This window comes from Humulus lupulus, chromosome 8 (assembly GCF_963169125.1).
Source record: "Humulus lupulus chromosome 8, drHumLupu1.1, whole genome shotgun sequence".
Lineage (NCBI taxonomy): Eukaryota > Viridiplantae > Streptophyta > Magnoliopsida > Rosales > Cannabaceae > Humulus > Humulus lupulus.
The window spans coordinates 63073765-63093931 of record NC_084800.1 but is presented as its reverse complement, the minus strand read 5'-3'; the positions used below and the strand labels follow the sequence as shown (position 1 = coordinate 63093931).

Sequence of the window (20167 nt, the reverse complement as noted above, 5' to 3'; positions counted from 1 at the left end):
TAACAAAGAAGAGATGGAGAGAAGAGTTAACAAAACTTGGATTTTTTTATAATAATTTAATTAGGCTTTGTAATAAAAAATTACTTTCTATTACCGTTGAAAATACACTAATTATTATATTATGAGATCATTTATAAATAATGACAATTGATATGGAAAGGAAACATTAATGGAATTTCTATTTGTAGTAATTGTAATAATAATAATCTGTCGGTAAAAGTAAAATTTTATTACATTATAATCAACGTAAATTTATTTTGTTACCACAAATATAACGTTTAGTTTAGATTTTTATAAGTGTTATGTCCATTTAAAAAAAATATATGTCACTTTCTTTAAATATTTATCTATATTTTTGTAATTTCAATAATATCAAAATAAAACTTTATAATTACTGCAAAAAAATAAAACTTTATGATTGATCAATAAGTACAAAATATCTTATCTTATTGCCATTCGTATTAATTAAAATTAATTTTATTAATATAATAATACTTACGGAAATTTCTATAGTAGAGACTTCAAAAAGAGGTAGGACTCTTTTGTATTCTCAACTTGTGAACACTTTTCGCCGTAATTTTTTTTTATGGCCGTGTATATTGTAATTATTTAGAGCATCCTACAAATTTTCAGAAAATTTAGAATAATTTACAGTGCCGAAAACTAGTTTAAAATCATGTTGTTGCATGAGTGACTAATTTTTAATACGAGTAGAAAATAATATGTTTGAACCTAATTTTAGGCACTGTAAATTATGCGGAATTTTCTGAAAATTTGTAGGATGCTCTAAATAACTACAATATACACGGCCATTAAAAAAAATTGCGTCGAAAATTATTCACGGGTCGGAAATACAAAAGAGTCACACGATGATGCTCTTTTTGAAGCCTCTACCATAGAATACTCCAATACTTTATTTTGTTTAAGTAAAATTATTTTTTTATATTTTCTAAAGTTTGTATTTCTAATAAAAATAATATATGTAACTAAAACATGAAATTATTTTATTTTATTTTTAATAAAATTATATTCCTACAAATGAAAACAATTTTTTTTTACAAATAACGTATTTAATATAATGTGAGAATGAAAATTTATTTTAAAAGTATAATAATGTTTTGTTTTTAAATTATTTTGTTTTATTTATAAAAAAAAATTCTTAAATAAAAAACCAATAATATAATTTTTAGTAAATAAATAAAAGATATTATTATCTTATTAAAATTAAATTTATTTAAAAGTAATATATTTTTTTAAACAAAAGCTAAAAATAATAATTAATTGCAAGAGAATTTTATAAAATCGAGTTTTTTATTTATAAAGGGTGTCAAAATAACATTCTTTGACATTGTAATTTTTTTTAAAGGCTAAAGTAGTATTTTATTATAATATAGAGAAATGGTGTTAAAATAACACTCTTTGACATTGTAAAAAGATACAAATTTTATATAGAATACTATTTATTCTTTAAATATTTTTTATTAATATATGTTTTTTTTTCATTTTTTTTTGTATTTATAAAAATATAAAAATTTAATTATATACAAAATGGAAAAAAATATGCACAATGAATTGTAAAAATAAGTATGCAAACATAAATTGGTGATATATTTTTAAAAATAAAAAAGGGTGCCGTGCTCTAATTAATAAAATATGAAAACATATTTTAAAATTATAATATAGGGTTTATATTTTTTTTGGACCCTGTATTTTTTTTTCATTATCTGTTTGGACCCTGTGTTTTGACAAATTACTTTTTGGACCCTATGTTTTGCAAAATAATTAAAATAGAATCCTAAACCCGATTTTGGTTAATGTTTTTTCAACTAAAATTACAAATAATTTACCAAAATAACAATTCAGAACAAAAATAAAATCATTCTGCTTAAAAACTGTGTTGTTATATTCAATTTTTTCTTCATCAAAATTGAGTTTATGGTTATATTTTAACTATTTTACAAAACATAGGGTTCAAAAAGTAATTTGTCAAAACACATGATCCAAACAGGTAATGAGAAAAAATACAAAGTCCAAAAAAGCATAAACCGTATAATATATAATGTAGCTGGGTATTCTTTTTGGTTAAGAGTATTGATATGTGAATCTAAAATATATACAAATATTATAATACATTAATGTGGTACTATTTTTTTTTTTAAATAATAGACTTTATTTTGAGATAATGTGATTATCTATAAAATATTTTGGTATATATTTTTGGTGTAAGTATTATTGTTTTCTTAACAATTCCAATAATTAAGGTAAAATCACTTAATAATGAAAATAAGGTTTCAATAGATGAGTTAAAGGTAAGCTCTATATCCGGAGACAATTTTTTATTGAGTTACAAATGTTTTATTAGTTTTTTTTATATACATGTGTAATATTATTTGTTATATTATTTTAAATAATATAAAGTTAGATTAAATAATGTGATTTGTCACATATTGTAACATATTATTGAGAGTCACAAAATTGGACATATGTGTGTGTCCAAAAATGACATATTTTGGAGTTATAAATTTGTAATTCTCAAATATTACCCAATAATGTGTAGATTGTGTATTACACATTTTAGTCTGGATTTCACAAAGTCGCTATGAAATATGGCTGTTAGAGACATGTTTTTAACTCTCCTTAGGTGTTTAGAGGTTACAAAATCATGTGAGAAATGATTTGGTACATTTTGGAAAAATTGAGTTTTTGTGCTGAAAATGGGCTGTGGCCGCGGCCACTGATATTCCTTGGCCGCGACCTGGGGGATAGAGGCTAGTGGGCGATACTTCTGGCTGCGGTCAGTGAGGCTGACAGCCAAAACTATATTTTCTTTCCAATTTGAACGGTACTAATACTCCAAGTAACTCTCAAATCTCCAATTTAATTCCACAACCATCTAATTAAATATTGGTAACAACCATGGAGTTGGTGGAATTTGAAATTCAAAGGGTTTCTCAAACTCTATAAATAGGAGTTTATTGATCACTTGTAAGAAACAACTTTATTTCTATCCACTAAAGTACTTGGCTAAAAATACATCAAAATGCTTATTACAGAGAGCTATTTCCAATATTGAGAGAATCCCTTAGTGCTTGAGATAGGGGAAATAAACTTCTGGACAATAGTTGTAAACCTTGTTCAAGTTGGTGATCCCCAATACTCTTCACTTTGGTTGTATAAGTGAGAGAGTTTTGCTTATGGTTTTTGTTATTTCTTGTTTCTACTATTGCTTTTGTCTTATCTTCTTCTATTTTCTATTTCTACATTTACTTATATTTTGGTTATTAAGTTGTAATCTTATTTTTCTATCATATTGTCTATTGTAACCTTTTGCATATAATTGTATATTTGGTTTTACCATTTCCATTGGGTATAATATATACATCTCTAACATTATTATATTTGAATATTTTTTTTCTAAATAAATAAAATATTTCAAATTCAATGTAAAACATTGACAAACCAAAACGACAAAGTTGTGCCTACAATGTACATATCTATATAATGTTAAAAATATACAAAGTTATTTTATAAGTCTAAATTGATAATTAATTTTATTATGAATTTTTAGTATGTAAAAGATAGACTATTTATACATATTATTTAATATTAAGTCAATTATTACTATGTGGAGATGTATATTTTCTAAAAGCATGAACAAGAAATATTATAACTTATTTAGAGATGCACATTTTTCCTATTGGAACAGGGTCCCGTGAGAACCCGTTCCTAATGGAGCAGGAAATCCCCATCTAAATGGGGAACGGGGCGGGGACGAGAATAATTTTCAATTTTTGAATGTTAAATAGGACGGGGACAGAGATAACACTCCCCGCCCCAATGGGCCCCTGTTTAATTTTTTATAATATTTTCTATGTATTTTATATTTTTTTTTTATGTGTTATTGTAGTACAGTATTAACTTTTTTAATACTTTAAATTTTATGTAGGATAATATTTGATATTTTAAATAATAAATATTGTATAATATTTTAATTTACAGATAATATACGATTTTAATTTAAAATTTATTTTTTAAATAAATGTGTGCAGTGAGAATTTACTACCTCAATAGAAGATTTCCCATTCCACTTTTAACGGAGAATAAGTAAGGATGGGCAAGAACAAAATTTAAAAATATAAATAGAGACGAGAAGAACTAAATGAGCATTCTCCGCCAATTTTCCACCATGTATGCATTACTAAACTTATTACAACATGTACATTATTTCTATTTATAATTCTTCCGGTATAAAGTTTTTAGGACTATATTATACAATTATTGTTGTTTTACTGTATATAGCAAATAGTTTGTTGGATAAAAGTAGGAAATTGGTATGGTATGATATGTGAGGAGAGTTTGGGCAATGAGGTATAGGGTATTAGGTCATACTCAGCGACTTTCTCGTGAGTCGAGAAAGTCAGAGTCTGTGTCATCTGTGAATCACCATGACTATGCTTAATAATTACTACATATCCGTACGTCTTGATTTGTTTTACGATCTTTGAACTTAGCCTAACCTACGTTACGTACCCAACCCAATACCCACGCTGTAAAAAATCGAAGCGGCGTAGGCGTAGCCCCCGAGGCCCATTTTCCTCTCTTATTACGTTATCAATTTAATTATATTAATATCGCTACGTTAATAATTACGAAAACTCTATTATTTATTTCAAAAAATATATATGTATTTATGGTATTTACAGCAAGTAAAGTTTTTTCCTTTTTGGATATTTTAAGAGTGCAAAGTTGACCAAGAATTAGTAATTTATATTCATCAACGAGAAAAGGTTTTCCCTTTTGAGAAAGTTTCAGCTTATTTATTTTCTGTGAAAATAGAAACTCTATATAAAAGCCAAACACCTTTTCCTTCCAGTTCGGTGAAACCATTTTTTTATTTTATTTTAATTTTCTGTCTTTTCTACTCGTTCTACAAGCTCCTTTGAAATAATGTCATGTTGTTGGTCACCGACTTGCTATTCTCGAATCTCCTTTCTAATTTTGTTTTGAATATCCTCAGTGTATCAGCAAAAGCTGGACCTTTAATGGAGCCTTCACTTGACATTTGAATGATTCAGTCTTTCGACCTCCCCCTTTTTTTATTTATTTAAAATTTCTTATAACGTTTATTGGGTCTTCGAAATTGGTCTCCGTTTGATATTTTTCCTAGTCTTCAGCTCGAAAGAGGAACTGGGTGTTTTCTTAATTCGTCGAAATAAAGCTTGTTCGTTCAGACTTGTGAGGTTTAGAAACTGGGTTTGAGGTAATATTTGCTAGATCTTTATATTTTCCTCCTCTGTTTTTGTTGTAGAACTGATATATACATATATATTTTTCCAAAAAACATGTATTTTCTTATACTGAAAGCTATTTACTTTCGATAATGTTTTAAATCGTTAAGCACGTATCTGATATTGTACGATTAGTAAATTAGGGTGGGATCTGGTGGAATCCATATGGTTATATAAAGCTTGACTCAGATATTTGTAGTTATTTTGGGTGAAATTTATGTATGTGTATATTTTTTATTTTCTTTTCATCTGTGAATGCTCTCATGTTGCTAAATTATTCTGTGCTTAAAGCAACATTAAGCTAAACACGTGCCACTTACGGTGGCTTAGAGCTTGGCTTTGTTTCTATGGATAAGTATGGCAAATTGAGAGTTTTCCGAAATAGATTTGGATATTTTTTTCTGTTTGTTGAACCAGAAAGTTCAAAAGATTTTGAGAAGGGGTTTTCTTGAAGTGGGCAACATTGACTCCATTGGAATGATGCCACAGTAGCTTACCCGTTGATGTGTATTGCGTCGACTAGACTTCTTTACTTATAATTGTATTACAGCAAAAGAGGCTTTGTTTTTGTGTGTGGAGTATCAGTGTTTTTCAATGCTAATAAGAAGTAGCTAGGTTGAGATTTCAAATAATGTTAACTGAGCTTATTTTATCTAAGGGTGTTGAAAATTAGATGAAGTTGGTCAGCTACTTAAGAAGCTGTGCGATGCATTGTGAAGTTGTCTCTTTAGAAAAACTATGTTTTTCATTGTGGGATTTTTTAGAAGTATACATGTTTGTGTTATAATTTCGATTATTGACTCATCAGGTTAATATTGCCTCACTTTATGAGTACTGCAAAAAAGTTGACTTTAGAGTCCACTTTCTTTGCTGGAGACGGATACCAGATCTATAGAAAGAGATGTGGCCAGCCTCCATTCAGCTGAAATGAAGTCCTTACAGGTTTTGGTTTAATAATTCTCCTTAACGCTTCTCTATTGTTTGTAATATACATTCACTTTTCTTATCAATCTTTGGTTTGTTAATTATTCTTTTGATGTCAAATATTTTACTTGTATTGCCTTAAACTTCTGTGATGCCATGACTTTTTCTCACTTGTCTCCCCCAACCAAAAGTTATGAAATGGTATTTACTGCTTTTTGTACTTTTGAAGATGTCTATAAATTTTTATTCATTCCAATGTCTATGACTACTATTGCTGTGGTGCTATGACTGCAAACTGTATTATTTCCCCTCTACCACCAACAATTGGCTTCTGCAGATCACTGCATTGTGTTGTGATGGACAGGCATTATACTCAAACTGATGTTGATTATAGTTTATTTTAATTAAGTTGGTAAATGAATTCTATAATAACTTGGGTTGGACTTATTTCCGAGTATTAATATTTGCATATAGAGTACATTGAAGCTTTGTAAAATGTGGTGTAGTTTCTAATTAGTAGATTTAAAAAATAATCCAGCAGTATTTTGACTGACTACTTGTGTGAAACTAATGAAAAAGATGAGGGTTTGTAAAATCCAGTTTGTTGCCTTTCAATGGATACTTGTCATCTCTGCTTAGTTTTCGGCAAGCAAAAAATGAAAGAAGAGAGAACAAAACACTTTGAATATTTTGTTTATAGTTACATTACTTGTCATTAAAATGACAACCCTTTATTATCACAGAACACACAAGAAGTACCATCAGCTTCCCAAGTTTCGCACGATTCCCATACTGATCAACAGCAGATTCTCAAAACCGAGCCACCAGTAACAGATTCCGCTTCTATATCCACTCCAAGTAATGAAAGTAAGAAGGTTTCACGCCAAGATATTGAACTTGTAAGCCTCTCAATAACATCAATTTCTATGTTTCTTCATTTCATGTTGTTCTTCTCCTGTTTAGTACTTTGTATATTCAGGAGGTAGCTAGTTTTTTGTTGTAATTTTTGTATTGATAGTTCTCTATGATGTGGTTATTACAGGTCCAGAATTTAATAGAACGATGTTTACAGTTGTACATGAATAGAGACGAGGTGGTGAAAACCCTCTTGACCCGTGCAAGGATTGAACCTGGATTTACATCATTAGGTAGGTATTTTGAAACATATTTATAAATCTCAATTGCCATTTATCATGCTTTTTTAAGTACGTATTCTAATCATATTATTGGAAAGATCCCAAGAAGGGAACCCTGACTGTAACCTTTTTTTGTTCATTTTTCCCCTTTTATTCTTATGTTTTTGCTTGCAAATTTGTCGGTCAAAGATGACATACTTGCTCCCCATACTGAATGTGGTTACTAATTCTCTAATTCAGTTATCGTGACATTTTTTTTAAGATTAATTGATGCATAAAATATTGTGTGTTCTTGTTTTCCCCCCTTCATTTAAGTATCAATAGCAGGTACTGATAGTTATTTATATACTTTTTTTGTCATTTCAGTATGGCAGAAGTTGGAAGAAGAAAATGCCGATTTTTTCAGAGCATATTATATTAGATTAAAATTAAAAAGACAAATTGTCTTGTTCAATCATTTGTTAGAACACCAGTATCATCTGATGAAGTACCCAATGCCACAAAAGGTTCCATTGGCCCCTATGCAAAATGGTATCCATCCAATGCCTGGTAAGTTCTCATCCTACCTATATCATAGTCTAAAAGCAGAAATCAGCACTGTCATCAATATCATAATTTGAAGAAACGTGAGATTACAAATGAAAAAAAGAAGTCTGCTTTACTCCTAGATCTGAAGTTGTTAGATTAGAGGAGTGCTAACATTACTTTTCTTATCGCTATCTTTTTACCCTTACTGTTTGACATTATCTGTTTTTCCACTTATCAAGTAGTAAGTATAAGACAATGTGAAAAGAGTGTTGCCAGCACTCTTTTTTATACCTTGTTTATTTGTATGTGTTTACTTGTCTAAATTACTTTTTGAGGAACTTTATTCACTAGAAGTAGCACGTTGTGATTACAACTTGATGATGATTTTCTTTATTGACCTCAATAAATGTTGACATATTATTTTTATAGCGTCATCTTACTCGATGGAAATTCCTTGCTTATTTTGTTTTCTGCGTCAGTGTTTTTCTGTCATAATGCATTCTGATATTACATTTTTCATTATTATTTACCGCCACTTGTTCACAGTGCAGTTAACAACTTGCCCATGGGATACCCTGTTCTACCACAGCCTCCAATGCCAGCCACAGGTCAACCTCATCTCGACTCAATGAACTGTGGAATATCAAACTGTCACGTGGTTAATGGTGTCCCTGCACCAAGCAACTATCATCCTATTAGGATGAACTCTGGAAATGAGTAAGACTTTCTATATTCTATTCTTTCTTCTTAGTTACTTGTTACCCAATGGTGTTAGTCTCTTGAATTTTTAAAAAGCAATTTGACTCTGTCATTTTATCCTTCTTAAGATAAGCTAATTAAATGGACTTGTCTCTGTTCCTTCTTTCCTGCTCTTTCCCATCTTCCCTTGACTATTGCTTTAAAACTCTACACTAAATAGTTGGATGATTCTGCCTCGTAAATTTTTACACTTGTATTACTTTTTGCATGGTAGAAGTTCTAATTGCAGCTATTTTTGTTATTGATTCGCTGTTAAAGTATGTTGATGGACAGCAGTGGTGGTGATATGGCACCTGTTATTCCCCCAAGTAGTGCAATGTCTTCCATGTCAGAGATGGCCATGAGTCCTACATCAGTGGCATCCAGCGGTCACTTCCCATTCACGGCATCAGAAATATCAGGTATGGGAGTAGATACATCAGCTCTCGACTCGGCATTCACATCTGATGTAGCAAGTTCAGTAGGGTTGCAACTTGCACCAGATGGAGGACCTGGAAATTCTCGAGATTCCCTAAGACCACTTGATCAGATTCAGTGGAATTTCAGCTTATCAGATCTTACAGCAGATTTATCAAATTTGGGAGGTAATATATAGTGATAAAGTCATTTACGAGTCTTCTTTGTTATATAGCTGTAAGTTTGGGACTAAACTTGTTTCTCTTTTCAACCTTTGTGTTTAAAATGACCTTTCTATAGGATGGGATATAACTGTGAAAAGTAATTTTTTTTTTAGTGCCCTATAATTGAATTTCCATCTTTTAATACTAGTTTTCTTACCATGCCCAATATTTGTTACTTTTATAAGAATTAAATAGATTCTGTAACTTTAAATTCATAAAAATCATGTAGCTCCAATTTCATCTAAACAGATCAAAACCATAATCTGCTGTAGCATGATTGTTTATGCAATTTGAGGCTTTATTAATCTGTAATACCTTGATACTTCTGCAGACTTAGGAGCCCTGGGAAACTATCCTGGTTCTCCTTTTCTTCCATCCGATTCTGACATCTTATTAGACTCTCCAGAGCCAGATGATATAGGTAAGTTCTATAGCTTATGTTGTCTCATACTTCTAAATTTGCACATTAGTGCTTTTGTCATCAGTAAGGGGAAAACATGCTGACTATGAAGTACTAAATTTAGTATTGGCCTTGCCATGCAGAGTAGAATTACAGTTCCTTTGTCGTTTTATTGGGCTTGTTTTAACATAAATAACATCCAAGTTTTTTTACCCTAGTTTAAATTTGGTTTTTCCAACAGTGTTGTTACCCTTGCAAGTTTGCTTTGTTTTTTTTATTTTTTATAATTCAGATATGCTTTCCATTATTGAATTTGAATGTTTCTACAACATTTCAGCTGTGTTGTTGTTGGTCATTATCTAATTAATTCTTTCTTTATGACAGTTGAGGACTTCTTCGCCGATTCTGTCCCCGGGCCTCCATCCTCCCAATCAGACGAGGAGAGAAGCTAAGAGAAGGCAAGGAATGTTCCTTTTTCGGCTTTCGCCGTAGTGTCAGTATAGGAACAAGTTAGATCTCATCAATAAATTAGTCGACTTATTGGGTTTTTTATACCATCAATTTGAACTTTTGCACCTTAGCTGGCTGCTATATAGCCGCTTTGGTCTGTAATAGCACTCAAGTAGGACAGTGTAGTTTTTATTGTTAGTTCTTAATTTTCTCTCAGAACAACTTGAGGATCATATAATTATTAGTTTTGTACTTCAACAATTTTAATTAACATCGCATACGAGGTATGTCATGAGTATCCTTCTGGGAAAAGATCAATTTGAGTTGTTAGAGGCTTTAATCTCTAGTCTAGACATAGTTTAAACCTAAACAAATTGGTTTTAAACTCAATACAGTTTGCTCTGATTTTATTAATTTGATTCCAACTATCATGATTCGTGCAGGGTAACAAAATTTTGACCCTTTCTCCATTAAATTCTTGTGCATAAGTTTGTTCATGTGAGAGCTGGTCTCTCAACTCATAAGCTTGTTAACAATAAATAATACCATTTTGTTTGTTTGTGACCTCTTTATGGCCTCAAATCAAATCCACATTGGAATGAAATTATGTAGATATTTTTAAGATTCTCTTCCATATAGACTAAAATGGAATAGTGAAAGGCCAAGTGTCGCTCTCTCTTTATATACGTGTATGCATTAACCAACATAAACTTTTTTGGGTTGGTCAAAATACAATAATATGAGCTAATAGAGCAACATTGTCATTTAGCACTAAAAATTGCCTAATTATGAATCCCATGGTACGGTAGAACAAGATAAGAGACAAACATACAAAGGAAAAACATTCAACGCCTTATTTTCTTAAAAAAAAAATAGCAAATATAATCCGGTTGCACTAATTTCCAATTATCTAATGCCCAAATTGTAAAGATAAGGTTAATCTTTACCTTTATTAAATTATTGTGGAGCACACATGTCTGACCACGTTTTTAAAAGAACAAGTATAGTATGTAATAATATATACGAGTACTAGAAATACTATCCTTTTTGTTCTCTTGCACTCATGTCTCTACGATGCATATCTTTCATAGTTAAATATTTTATATTTTATAGGGCTTTTACCGGCGAAAATAAATGTTTTCGCAATATTCTACTTTAAAGTTTAATATTTTTTTTGCGCTAAATATATCCAAATCCACTAAAAACATTTCTTTGTTATTACCCTATTGGTAACAACGTTAATAGTATTTATCTTATGTGACTTGACGTGGCTTACCAAACAATAAAAAATTATTTATGATAACAATAAAATAATTTCTTCACTTTCTTGCTATTTTCTCACACTTTCTCCTTAAGTTTCTAGCCTATCAAACATTTCAACATACAAAAATCCTAGAGGGTGTTTGACTCCTTAACTAAAAAAACAGTTTTTTGTTTTTAAAAGTTAAAAACTGTTTTTTGAAAACAAGTTGGGGGTGTTTGGTGTTGTTTTCATAAAACAATTTTTAAAAACAAAGTTACAAAAAACAGAAAATTTTGAGAACAACAAAAAGTTGTTTTCTGTTGTTCTCAAATTTTTTTTGTCTATATATATTTTTTTCTCACCTAACTTTTTTAATTATTATTATCTAACATAATTTATTCTCACATCATTTTCTATCTCTTCACTTTATTTCACATCACTTTCTCTCTTCGTATTTTCTCTCTCATCACTTTCTCTCTCCTTACATTTTCTCTCTTCACTTTCTCTCTTGCTATTTTTTTTCTTCATCATTTTCTATCTCCTTATTTTCTCTTGCATCATTTACTATATCCTCACTTTCTCTCTCATCACTTAATATTTCCTTATTTTCTCTCTCATCATTTTTTCTCTCTCGCCATTTCCTCTCTCTCTACTCACTTCTCTCTCTTCACTTTCTTTCTCATTGCATTATCTCTCATTTTTTCTTGCATCGATCAATTTCTCTCTTCTAAATTTCTATTTCTTCAAATTTTCTCACTCCTTATTTTTCATCATTTTTCTTTCAAATTATTTTATCTCATTATTTATTACAAACTTTAAAAAGATTTTTATCTTTGTAAATATATTTGTTAATTTTTTATTTAAGATTAAAAAAAACAAAAAATTGTTTTTAGAAAACATTAACCAAACATCTCTTGTTTTTTGAAAACTACAAAAACTGTTTTTTGTTCTCAATTCTGAGAACACAACTTTGAAAACAGAAAACAGAAAACAGAAAACAAAGCCAAACAGGCCCCTATTTTCTCATACCTTTTCTCTCATTTTCTAGCTTACAAAACATAAAATTAAAAAAAAATTTGTACAAAGAGAGAGTATAATCACAAATTCATATAAATCATTGATAAACAAATACCCAAATTCATACAAATAAGATCTAAACTCATATATATACATTAGAAAAGAAAAAATTCAGATTTTCTTTTCTTCTCTCAAACTTTCTCAACATCGAAACATCCATAATGATTAAGCTCCATTTGCATCTCTCCCTCTCCATCTCAAACTCTCTCACTGTGTCTATCCCTCTCCATCTCTCACTGTCTCTCACTCTTGGGTCCAGATTTGGGCGAAGTAAGAAGAAAAAGAAGAAGATCGAAGAAAGGCATGGAAGATTTGGGCAAGAGAAAAAGAAGAAAAAGAAAAAGAAAATAAAAAGGGACTGAGAAAATCTGTGCCGAAAGAAGAAGAAGAAGAAGATCTGGGCAAGAGAACAAAAAGAACAAAAAATAGGGGTGGGGACTGAGAAATTCTGGGCAGAGAAGAAAAAGAAAGAAGAAGAAGAAGAAGAAACGTAGGGAATGTGGAGGAAGACGTGGGGTAGTAATTTATGGTTGTTTTTTTATTTTTTTAATTATATTTACTCATTTTTATTATTAAATATTATTTTAAATTAATTTTTGTTTAAAATAATTATATGTCAATGATGTGGCAGTGACACTTTGTTTCTGTCATGACACGTCAATGCTATATAAGCACCATTAACGATGTTAACAAGTTGGTAGTAACGGAGAGACATTTTTAGTGGTTTTGGGTATATTCACCGCTAAAAAAAAAGATTCGGTGTAAAAGTGGAACACTGCGAAAATATTAGGTAGTTTTGCCGCTAAAAATCCTATTTTGTATTATACTGTAAGTTAGTAAAAAATATCACATGTCAGATAAAATAAAAGAGAATATATTTAGCCCTTGTGAATGGAAACATAGCTCCGGTAATCAAGATAATATCAAGCTTAAATAGGGGTAAATAAAATAGAAAAACTATTTTCGGTCTATTTCCTGTTGCAATGTGATATACAAGGTGGCTGCTAAGCTTATATGTAGTAGACTGAGAAAGGTATTGCCAAATCTGATTGCGGGAAAAGGCAGATATATAGCATAATATGATGATTTGTCAAGATTTAGTCAGACATTATGGGAGGAAAAGAGGTAAGTCGAATTGCCTTATGAAAATGGATCTAAGGAAAGCTTATGATACTTTGGATTGAGATTTCTTCGAAGAAATGCTTGTAGCTTTTAGATTTCCTCATCACTTTATTCAGCTGATCATGGTTTGTGTGAGAACTCCTAAATTTTCAATTATGCTAAATGGCTTTGCATGGTTTTTTTAACTCTACTCGGGGGCTTAGACAAGGGGATCCAATGTCACCATTGTTGTTTGTTTTAGGTATGGAGTACTTGTCTAGAATCCTGAAAAAATTGCGAGGGGAAAGGACTTTCTTTTTTAGGAAAAATGCGCGGAATTACAACTCACTCACTTGTGTTTTGTTGATGATGTGGTGCTATTTACTCATGGTGATTTTAAATCAATTTATAGAGTGCTACAAGGCTTTGAATTATTCTCTCAATCCTCGGGGTTGTAGGCTAATTACACCAAATCAGAGCTCATTAGCAGTGGTATATCAGAAGTAGAGACTCAAAGAATACTATCAGTGTCCAAATTGAAGAGAGGTACTTTACCATTTCGGTATCTTGGAATTCCTATTAGTGCAAAGAGATTTTCACCTTGTGATTGTGAACGTTTAATTGACAAAATGGTGGCTAGAATTAATAGTTGGAGTTGGAAGATTTTATCCTTTGTTGGGAGACTTACTCTCATTAATTCAATTTTAACGTCTTTGCACACATATTGGGCTCATATTTTAGTTCTACTTAAGAGCTTTTTTATGGAAGGGAGTTACTGAGTATGGAGGTCCGGGGAGTGTGGCCTGGGATGAAGTGTGTAAAAGCAAGAATAAAGGAGGTTTGGGTATTCGACATATTGAGTTGTGGAACCTGGCAGCTTTGGGAAAGTATGTTTGGGCTATTGCAACAAATAAGGAGAACCTTTGGGTTAAATGGATCCATTTAGTTTACCTTAAGGGGGAGCATTGGTGGGAGTATGAGCCTCCCTTGCATTCCAGTTGGTATTGGAAAAAGATGACAACAGTGAAAAATAGATTGAGAGAGTTTTACTCTTATCAAATTTTTATCTCTAAAAGGTATAGCATTCAAGAAGTTTATGACAAATTTAGGAGAGTGCTAGAGAGTGGGAATTTGGCTTAGACTAGATATATCTGGAATGCTTATATAGTGCCCAAGCATGCTTTTATTACTTGGATAGCTATACTGAATAGATTGAAAACAAGGGCTCGACTTCATCATATTGGATTAGCAAGTGATCCAACTTGTATGATATGTGTGGTATTGCTAACGAAGATGATGTCCATTTATTTTTTTCTTGTTGTTATAGCAGGAAATGTATAACAGAGGTAAAACAATGGCTGGGGTGACATTCGAATTCAATGAGTTTGCAAGGTCTTTTGAGATGGCTAGCTAAAGGAAATGACCTCTCTCGTTTTAGGAGAGGAATTTATGCTGCTAGTTTAGCTGCATCTACATATCATTTGTGGAGAGTGCACAACACTATTTTGTGGGATGACAAAGTTATTAGTATTAGTTGTTCAGTTAGACATTAAAGCTAGAGGGAATTTTCTTTTACATAATAGAATCACCATAATAGATAGAAATTGGTTTGGGGATTTAACTGTATAGCTTAATTTGTTCATTGTTTGGTTGGTTTCCCTGTTGGGTTGCTGTTAGTTGTAATTGGAGATTTGATTAATGAAATTGCTTGCTTACTGAAAAAAAAAAATAGAAAAACTTAATAAATTTAATTTATATATAATTTAAATAAAATAATAATAATCAACAATATTTTCATTAAGGAAACAAAAAGTTAACATGGTTCATTGGCTCGACAACATATGCAAAACATATTGTGCATTTGTACTTAGGCACCATGCACGACAATGTATGCTGATGTTGTCATGGATACAAAGGTTCTCAAAATAAAATTAATTCGTGATAAGTATACATGTTCATATAAAAATATAGTATTTTTATAAAAATATGAGAAACTCTAATAATAAAGATCATGTGAACGATGGAGTTTGCAATTGTTAGTGAAGAATATAGCCCAACCATAAAAGCAAAAATGAAACAAATATAATATTAAATGAAGGGTTTATACTTTTTGGATACTGTATTTTGTCTCATTATCTGTTTTGACTCTATATTTTAACAAATTATTTTTTGGACCATTTATTTTGTAAAATGATTCAAATAGACTTCTAAACCCAATTTTGATGAAACAAAAAATGAATATAATAACACATTTGTTAGGCAAAATAAATTTGTTTTTGTTTTAAATTGTTAGTTTGGTTAATTATTTGTAATTTTAGCTTAGAAAATTTTGACCAAAATCAAATTTAGAGTTCTATTTGAATCATTTTACAAAATACATGATTTAAATATGTAATTGAACAAAACACAAATTAAAAAAAAAGTATAAACCCTTAAATGAATTATTATTATTATTATTAATATTCCTTACTTATGTATTAAAGCCTTCATATGCGGCTACATGCATGCACAAACTCCTCTCCATGCATGAAGTTTAAAATAACAGGTTCCAATGGAGTAGTGAGATGCATAGCATATAAATACCATGACGAAGTTATAACCAAAAATTACGGGGCAAAATTTTGTTTGAGTGAATAATGCATAAAAATGTTTTATAAATATTCTTATATATATTTTTTATGAAACTTTTTGTATTATTATTATTATTATTGTTATTGAGAATGCCACTACTCCTAATACCTCTAGCTAGGTCCGTAATAATAATAATAATAATAATAATAATAATAATAATAATAATAATAATAATAAATGCAAGTAATTAACTATCAAAGTTTCCTATTTTTGACTAGGTCGTGAACCATGAATATAAACTTTCAATGGAGAAACATAATGAAAATAATACAAGAATTTCAGTTGAGAAAATAGAAAGTCATTAAAAAAAAAGATTTCGCACGTAATGAGTTAATTATGTGGTTGTTTGGCTTGAATAATAAAGAAATACTAAGACCTTTATAATGTAAAAAAGAAAATAATTTGGAAGTCTGCTTCTAGAAAGACTCCCAAACTCATTTTCAACGTGTTTAAAAGGAATAATCAGTTTTTCTCTGGTTTTGCAAGGACTATTTAAATCAAAGAAATAAGTTAAATAACATGGTAAAAGACTAATATTATTTTATTTTTTATGGGTTTTTCTTTAAATAATATATATACCTTAAATATTTATTATTAATAATTATGTATAAACTACGTAAAGTTGATAGTATATACTTGTTGGGTATTGACTCAAATATTATTACGATTTTTCTATTTTAGAATTTTAATATTGGATAATTACTAATTTGTGTAAAATTAGTATTTTGTTGGGCAAATTGTTTTGGAGCCCAAATTTTACAACTCTACAAATTTATTTTGTGTATGTGAGAGTGATGTGAGTTTTGAAGAGAGTATACGAGTGTGTTTGTAGAGTGGGAGTCAAATTTCTATAGAATGGGTATTTGTGAATTGATCAGCTCAAATGAGACTCATGCAGAGAAATTTCATTTATACAGAAAAGAGAGATTACAACATATCTCAGCCTTACACGTGTAGGATAGCCAAAACAGCAAAAGGAATATTACAATTCCAAGGCTAACAGAATTCTCTCTCTACAATATTCTTTACACCCTCACGAATGCCTCTGCACCAACTTTTCCTAACAGAAAGGAAAAATACCAAAAAGGTAACAGACTTGGCTCCACACTATTCTGTAACACCGCCCCTCAAGTGAGAGGGTGAGGAGGTCACTCCGAGCTTGTCAACAAGAAACTGAAACCTCGAATGTGATAGACTTTTCGTTAGACAATCTGCAATCTGGTCATGAGAGGGAATGTACCGAATTTCCAACTGTTTTTGCAAAACTTTATCTCTAACAAAATGAATGTCCAGCTCGATATGTTTGGTCCTTGCGTGATAAACTGGATTTGCTGCAAGTGCACTGGCACTCATATTGTCACACCAAATCACGGGAGTAGCTGGAAGTTTGAATCTCATTTCATTAAGCAATTCTTGGAGCCAAGTCATTTCTACAGCAACTTGAGCTAAAGCTCAGTATTCAGATTCGGTGCTCGATCTTGCCACCACTGTTTGCTTCTTAGAGGACCATGATATGAGAGAGTCACCTAGGAACACACAGTAACCGGCTACTGACCTGCGGTCATCTGGGCAACACGCCCAATCAGCGTCCGAGAAACCCGTGAGAGTGAGTCGATCACTTGGTGAAATGTGTATTCCATATTGCATCGTTCCTTTCAAGTACCTGAGAATTCGCTTTGTTGCATTCCAATGAACATTAGTTGGGCATTTGAGAAACTGACTAAGTTTATTTACAGCAAATGAAAGATCTGGTCTTGTGTGACTTAAGTATTGAAGTGCTCCCAAAACACTCCTATATAAAGCAGGATCGGTCATTGGCTCCCCATCATGAATTGAAAGAACTTTATTGGCTGTCATAGGTGTTGGGCATGGTTTTAGATTCTCCATCTTGACTCTCTGTAACAATTCTGAAATATATTTCCCCTGTGATAAATACAGCCCAGTATTGTCTTGAAATACTTCTATGCCTAGGAAGTAATGCAAGCTTCCTAGATCCTTTAAGGAAAATGTATGATGCAACCTGGAAATAAACTTCTCAAGCTCCTTCGATTTGCTCCCTGTAACAATTATATCGTCAACATATATTAACACCATAATGACATACTCCGTGTGTTTCATCAAGAAAAGAGAGGTGTCAGCCTTCGAACTCTTGAAGCCCCATTGCACAAGTGTGGATTTTAATTGTTCGTACCACACCCTTGGCGCTTGTTTTAACCCGTAAATAGACTTCCTTAACTTGCAAACATAATCTGGTTTGGCTTGATCTTCAAAACCCGGTGGCTGCCTCATGTAAACGTCATCGTCCAACATGCCGTTTAAGAATGCATTGTTGATATCCAGCTGTCTTATATCCCAATTATTTGCTACTGCAATTGTTAACACTACTCGGACTATCGATGCTTTAATGATGGGACTGAACGTTTCTCCGAAATCTACCCCTGGCCGTTGATGAAAGCCCTTTGCAACCAACCACGCCTTAAACCTCTGAAATGTACCATCTGCATTGAACTTCTTTGTATATACCCATTTATTGCCTACCACATTGTACTGTTCAGAAGGTGGCACCAGATACCACGTATTGTTTCTGTTTAAGGCTTCCATTTCGGTCTCCATAGCTGACTTCCAGCCCTCATGATTAATGGCTTCCTGAATAGTCCTGGGTGTTGTTGCAAGTGAAGCCTCGGTATTGGACAGAAATACTTTTGGTTTGAATATCCCTGCTCTACCTCTTGTGATCATTGGATGCTGAACTATAGATGGGGCTGGACTTGGTGATTCTCGGCTCATTTGAGTTTCCTCTGCCTGATGCACGATTTGGCTAGAGTCAGGACTGTTTTCTCCTGCAGCTGGTGTGTTGACTGACAAATTTTCTGGCATTTCATTAGGAATCGCAGATATAGGGGAGCCAAACTCAAGTGAAGTATGTACCTGATTTTGTGTGGAAGACTCCTGGGCTGGTGATGCTGCAGGGGACTGAGATTGAACTGTATTGAAAGGAAGGTTGAACCAAGAGTGAGGAACTATAACTGTAACTCCTTGTTCTGGCCGAAAATTATTGAAGAAACCAAGTTGACAGGGAAACTCCTTTTCATTGAATATTACATGTCTAGATATATAAATACGCCCATGTGAACTAAGACATTTAAATCCCTTGTGAACATCACTATAGCCTAAATTTACACATTTTGTGGAATGGTACTGAAATTTTTGAGTTTGATAGGTTCTAAGACAAGGGAAACAAGCCGATCCAAAAACTCTAAGTGCCTTATAATCTGGTTTCTTGGAGTATAAAACTTCGAATGGTGTTTTGTTATTAAGGACTAGAGTAGGGAGCCTATTGATTAAGGACACAGCTGTTTGAAAGGCGTCTGACCAATATTTTTGGGGCAAAGACGCTTGAGCTAGGAGTGTCAAACCCGTCTCAACTATGTGACGGTGTTTGCGCTCTGCGCGACCATTTTGGGCTGATGTGTTTGGGCAAGAATGTTCAACTAAAATCCCACTTTGTGTTACTAGACTCGAAAAGGCTTGATACTCACCCCCTGAATCACTCCTTAGTCTCTTTATTTTCTTCCCAAATTGTGTTTCTACCATAGTCTTGAATTGAATAAAAGCAGCTAACGCATCAGATTTGTGTTTGAGTAAATACAGCCAGGTATATCTACTATGATCATCAATGAAGTGAATATAGTAGGTGAAGTTTGTGTGTGAAGCTATAGGAGCTGGCCCCCAAAGATCGGTGTGCACTAAATCAAGTATTTCAGCTACTATAGATTGAGAGTTTTGAAATGGTAGAGCATGTGATTTCCCATACTGACAAGCATCACAAAAGTGTTGTATTTCATTAATAGGAAATTTTACATTTGACATTTTTAGGACTTGATTTAGTACATTGGCTGAAGGGTGTCCTAAACGTCTATGCCAAATGTCTTTTAGGGAGTGATGACGATCTTGTGTTACTGGAGGTTTGTTCACGGCAACAACAGAAAAGGGAGGATGGATCGGCGTAG

The 20167-nt window shown here is 31.8% G+C and overlaps 1 protein-coding gene across 1 annotated transcript; it reads left to right on the top strand.

Moving 5' to 3' along the window:
• Positions 1 to 4838: 4838 nt before the first annotated feature.
• LOC133797514 (uncharacterized) lies at positions 4839 to 10417 on the top strand. Its single transcript, XM_062235434.1, has 9 exons — positions 4839 to 5260; positions 6097 to 6230; positions 6956 to 7111; positions 7255 to 7360; positions 7715 to 7897; positions 8428 to 8593; positions 8894 to 9219; positions 9587 to 9676; positions 10040 to 10417. The coding sequence occupies exons 2-9, from the start codon at positions 6216 to 6218 to the stop codon at positions 10105 to 10107; spliced, it is 1110 nt and encodes a 369-aa protein (XP_062091418.1). The 5' UTR covers positions 4839 to 5260; positions 6097 to 6215; the 3' UTR covers positions 10108 to 10417.
• Positions 10418 to 20167: the final 9750 nt, after the last annotated feature.